Below are 5,336 nucleotides of genomic sequence, written 5' to 3'. Positions count from 1 at the left end.
ATTTCACAATATTACTGTTTTTACTGTATTTTTAATTAAATAAATGTAGCCTTGGTGAGCAGACGAAACTTCTTTTAAAAACATTACAAATCTTAATGGTTCCAAACTTTTGGACTGTACTGTATATGTTTTATATAAACAAATGATCGCCTTCCAAGATTGCCTTTCACTAAAAGCCTTCCTTCAACCGGAAAAAAATTGTCCCTGACCGTGAACGGCAACAGAAGTTACATTATTACACCAGTAGATGGCAGCAAAGACTGTCTTTATAAGTGTTTCAGTCAGTAGCAAAGACTTTTACATTGAAAAGACTGAATTGTTGTGAACACGGAACAACACAACTAACAAATGCTTTGATACCAGCCCAATTTTTTTAATCACTAGATTACACCATCCTAAACATATCATTTATAGGTCAAGTGTGTAATTTCTGTGACGCCAAAGAGAATTGCTAAAGCTTTTATAATATCATAACTCATGTGCAAACCCCAGGATTTTTTATGTTGGGTTTAGTAATCAGTATGGAGATCCAGGAAAAAATGAGTCAGTAAAAATTCCTTAACCTGATCCTAATGACCCTGTTCCCCATATCTGTCCCTCTGGACATTTCATGCAAGTTTGGTTTAATTCAGTAGTTCTCAGCTGGTTAGTCTCAGGTCTGTTTTGATAGAGCTGCATAAAACAGGATAAAAAAAGCTAAATGGAAATAATAAAATGCATCCATCCATATAACTCAATAAATCAAACTCCTATGGTAATTTTGTGCAAATTCTTTAACGCTTGGGAGAAACTATCCAAATTAGACAGACAAATTTGGAACATGCCCTCATCCTCAAAAATCATTAAAAAATACACGTAACAAAAGGAAACATGACTACATGAAATACAGATTTAAATGATAAAATATGATGATAAATGTAAATAAATGGCATTGTTTGGTCATACAAAAATGTCTTTTCTGCAATGAAATGTTGTCTTAATTCAGCCTATGTCAGAACAATAATTTTGCATATTGCAGATTTGTGGTAATATTAGTAAATCAAAATGTTTGATTTTACAGACATTATTGTTGTTTTTACAATAACAGTTTTGGTATTGTGTTGGTCACCACTTGATGTCCAATATAAAATCTGGGTCCTGAAGCACGACAACCACTGGACTAGTTCTCTTCCCCCCCACCCCCCCCCCCATTTTATTTGTGTATTCCTTTGGCTTTATTCTTGCATATAATTTAAAATGAGGTCGCTCAGCTGAAATGAATGTTTTGTTTCTGGGGTTGTATATGAATAGTTTGATTGTGTGTTTGTGTATTGTATTCTTCTTCTTGAATGGTGGAATTGTGCTATATGAATGTAATTACAGGACAGATATTTTTCTATTATATTCGTCATTTGACCAAAGACTTTTCCAAAGGCCGCTGACCTCTAGGGTCAAATTGTCTCCATTTGTTGAGCAATATGGGGTCTTTCCAATCTCTTTTACTTTGTTTTTCTCCTCTCATCTTTTATTTTTTTCTCATCCCTCTTTCCTTCACTCCTCCACTTCTGGTAGTGTGCCAGCTGCTCACAAATCATCCATTTGTTCAGGGGAAGCAATGACATTTGGAACATGTTTCCATAAGCTCATGCTATGGAAAATGAATCCAAATCTGTGGAACAGTGTGTTTGATGAGTGCCAATATGAACGAGAATGTATAAAACTGGTCGACTGTCAATCTTCTCTGTTGTATTCATCTGCGCTTATGGTTTTATAGTCAGTAGATTTATGGATCTTTGAAGCGATCCAACTCACATGAACGGGAAAACAATCATGTGTAAGATGTGGCCAGTTGACCTCAAACTGTGTTTATATGTTTGTATAGGTGCTGCTAAAGGAAGATGAAGATGACGCCATGGTATGTTCTGAAGAGGAAGAACAGGCCGCAACAGAACAGGCATTAATACGAGTCTGTATGGAAGTTTAAAAAACACAAAGCATACCTATCAACATTTCTTATACCCTATATCTCTGTTCCTAAACCTAAAGATCTGCCTTGGTGTTTACTGCCTACCTTCTAAGGCAGCTTCCTAATTGAAATCGAAACTCAAGTGACTGAATTGGAACCTTGTAATTAAGTAGAAACTCCACCGCACAAATAGAGCTTTTCACTTGAAGTACTAGACTCAAATGATTCCAGTAGAGTTTGGTGTTAGCATGTTGCTAAGCTAACAACACAACACTTAATACTTGATACGATACTAAGTATAAAAATTCATGGCACACATAAAATGTTGAGTAAAATTCTCAATTTTTAGTTGAATTAAACTTTTATATTGATATTAGGCTACTTGAATGAAATATATTTATTGTCAACATTTCATTTATCATTTAGTAGCCTATGCTAGTAAATCCTGAAACAGCCTTGTTGGGGAGAGTATACCTTTAATGCCTTAAATTGAGCTTTTCATGAGAAGTACATTTAGAATATTACAATTGATCCCGTTTGAGTCTGACGTTAGCATGTTGCTAAGCTAACAACACAATGCTCTAATAAGTATTAAAAAACTCCTTTAGTTAGTTAGTTTTAACTGTTATATTTCTACTTTTCATTATTAAATGAAATATAAGTCGTCATTTCTCTCATGTCGTCCACCATCTTAATCATTCATTTAAAAAAAAAAAAGGAAGTCTTTGTTTTGGGCACATACCTATGGTACTTTATCCCATAGGTACCTTTTTTTCTAACATTCTAACATTTTCTTTAGGTTTTATTTTTTGTTACCATTAACAAATGTTCTTAAAATATTTTGTCTAGGTAGGCAGTTCACTATATGTGACATGCTATACTTCATGTAAAATGACATTTTACGTATTTTATAATTATTATGCATGCAGCTCATGTTAAATATGAGCTAATTTTAATTGAGATACTATGTAGAACTTTGTACTTTTAAAAATGTGATTAGAATGGTCACCAATTCATTGTTACAGCATCTGCGTTATACTTTTTTCCTTATATATTTATATAAACTCTAAAGCTGCAGTCCATAAGTTTTGCCTCTTTGTCGTCATCTCTGTTTGAATCTTGTAATTGCAGTTATTCGCGGAATTATCATTTTTACGTGTGTTGTGGATCGGCACAGCTCCTCGCTTGCTCAAAAATCGAATTTTTAACCAAAAAATGTTACGTACCTTAAATTGTTGGAAAAAATAGGTGTTGGAAAAAGTAAATGTCTATGTTATTTCACAGAAAGAGTTGAATTGCGACAGTGCATTTTAAACAAATATTTCCATATTACATTTTAGGATGTTTGTATGTTTATGTATAAGATAAATAATAGCTTATGAGTTATTAAAGGAAAGCATTATCCTCCCTCCACTTTAGAGTTCATACTTCTAAGAAGTTAATTAAAAGTACAGAAACAGAGACAAATGAGAGAGGAGGTCTAGTGTTTCTCCTGATTACAGACATTCAGACTTTTAATTTGAAGTCTAAACATGTCACTACTTGTGATGAACACCCCACTGTAAACACACTACAACCACTTGCAGCTCGACACACATGCTAGAATATATCTCTATAACTCACCATGAGAAAAAAGTTGTTTTGTGTAAAACCATTTGTAAATATTGTGAAAAACCAGATGACCTTTGTTTTAACCTGTAACATTTAAACCATGTACAGTATTCAGGTTTTTTTTATAATTGTGTTTTTGTATTTTTACACAAGCAACATCATGCAATAGTTCTTATTAGCAATTTGATATATACAGTGTATAATGATGTACAGACCAGTAACTGTAAACTTTCAGCTGTTAAATTATATTAATTTCTTCAAAATTGTAGCAGTGCCAATATGCAGATGTGGTTTCTTCAACATGTTTGAGGAAAGTTGGAAAATTCTTTCTTGATTTTATTTTGATGTAAACAAATAAAACTTCAAAAAAAACCTTGTAATAAAAAATCTAGAACTAAATTTCTTGCAGGAGGATGTTTAAAAAAAAAAACAATTAGGCCCTTAATGCCATTCTGCTTAATTTGAACTGTGGGGTCAGTGATTGGTCATTTTAAGGGTTAAAAAAGTGGTTTGCACACACCTTTTTTTGTATTTTGTATTGTGTGTGGATGCATTTGCACATTTTTTTCATTATCAGTAAGTTAGGGTCATGTCTCCAGACCTTTTTTTGTGAAGAGCAACTACTTTGCACCTGCATATTGACTATAACCACAGCCAACAAAGTCCTGTGTGACAAAGGGGCTCTAAGAGATAAGCAAACTTGGGTAAGAACACCTGGAAGGGGTGGACCAGCAACCGTTTGACCCCAGTCTGATGACAGGGGTGAAACAGGTCATACCTACCCAACCAGAAATTAGTTGAGCCAGTTTCTTAGCTATTATGGGTAAAGCATCCACTTGCGCTGTTTAACTTTTTTTTTTCTCCTTGGTAATAGTGACACAATCACTGATTTTTTTTTTAAAAATTAGTTATGGTTTAGGAAGTATTTATCCCATTAACCTGTCCTTATTTTTCAGATAAGAGCGGACACAGTCATTTGTAAATTCAATGTGTCTGGCTTCCAGTGTCATTCGCTTCCAGTTATTTTAGCGATACAAACAGCTTGTTATGCTGCTTGATATTGCAAACGGCATGGTATTTCTTACCATATTATTTGAATGTATTGTCTTAATTATAGCGCTGGTTTGTAACACTTTTACAGTTCACTGCATTTGATATTGTTCTCGTTATTCCCTTAATAAATCGGAAGTCTTGCACATTCACAGAAAACACCTTACTTCCACATCAAAAAATAAGGTGGATAGGCAGGAGTACATTTCAAGATGTATATCTTGAGAGTGAGAGAGAGTATAATTAAAACAATTACTTATGAAGAAGTTTTAGGAACTTATAATTGAAATTTCATTTATTTTTCATTAATAATGAATGATGTACTGTTTGGTTTTTAACAGTAAATCAAAAGATAGATATTTTGACTAATAAGTCAATGATAAAAATTTATGCTATGGCCAATAATCGATAAATGACAGATATTAAAATTCAGTACAATTCTGCTTATGAAAAGTAATCATATTTAAATAATATAATTGAGTTTTTAACATATTGATTGTTATTGGATGACTATCTGCCAACATGCTAGATTAAAAAAATATATATTTATTATAAATTGTATATATATATATATATATATATATATATATATAATTCGTATGTTTATTTATTTGTTTACAGATATGGTATGGTACTGGTATTGTGCATCCCTAAGAATGGCTTCTTCACTTCTTAATCCGAAGCCAAATCAAATCACTAATAGTAGGCGATAACCGATATGGTACCAATA

General features: G+C 32.8%; 1 protein-coding gene across 3 annotated transcripts in view; it reads left to right on the top strand.

The window, feature by feature from the left end:
• Window positions 1–4,771, top strand: part of tmem110l (transmembrane protein 110, like) — a 16,956-nt gene extending 12,185 nt beyond the window's left edge. For all 3 annotated transcript variants that reach the window (XM_067392294.1, XM_067392292.1, XM_067392293.1), the window contains one exon: window positions 1,862–4,771. In XM_067392294.1, the coding sequence (XP_067248395.1) occupies window positions 1,862–1,963 (102 nt within the window). In that variant the 3' untranslated portion in view covers window positions 1,964–4,771. The remainder of the gene's footprint in view (window positions 1–1,861) is intronic.
• The last annotated feature ends 565 nt before the right edge of the window (window positions 4,772–5,336 follow it).

The sequence above is a fragment of the Chanodichthys erythropterus genome, chromosome 8 (assembly GCF_024489055.1).
Source record: "Chanodichthys erythropterus isolate Z2021 chromosome 8, ASM2448905v1, whole genome shotgun sequence".
NCBI lineage: Eukaryota > Metazoa > Chordata > Actinopteri > Cypriniformes > Xenocyprididae > Chanodichthys > Chanodichthys erythropterus.
This window is presented reverse-complemented; position numbering and strand designations above follow the sequence as displayed.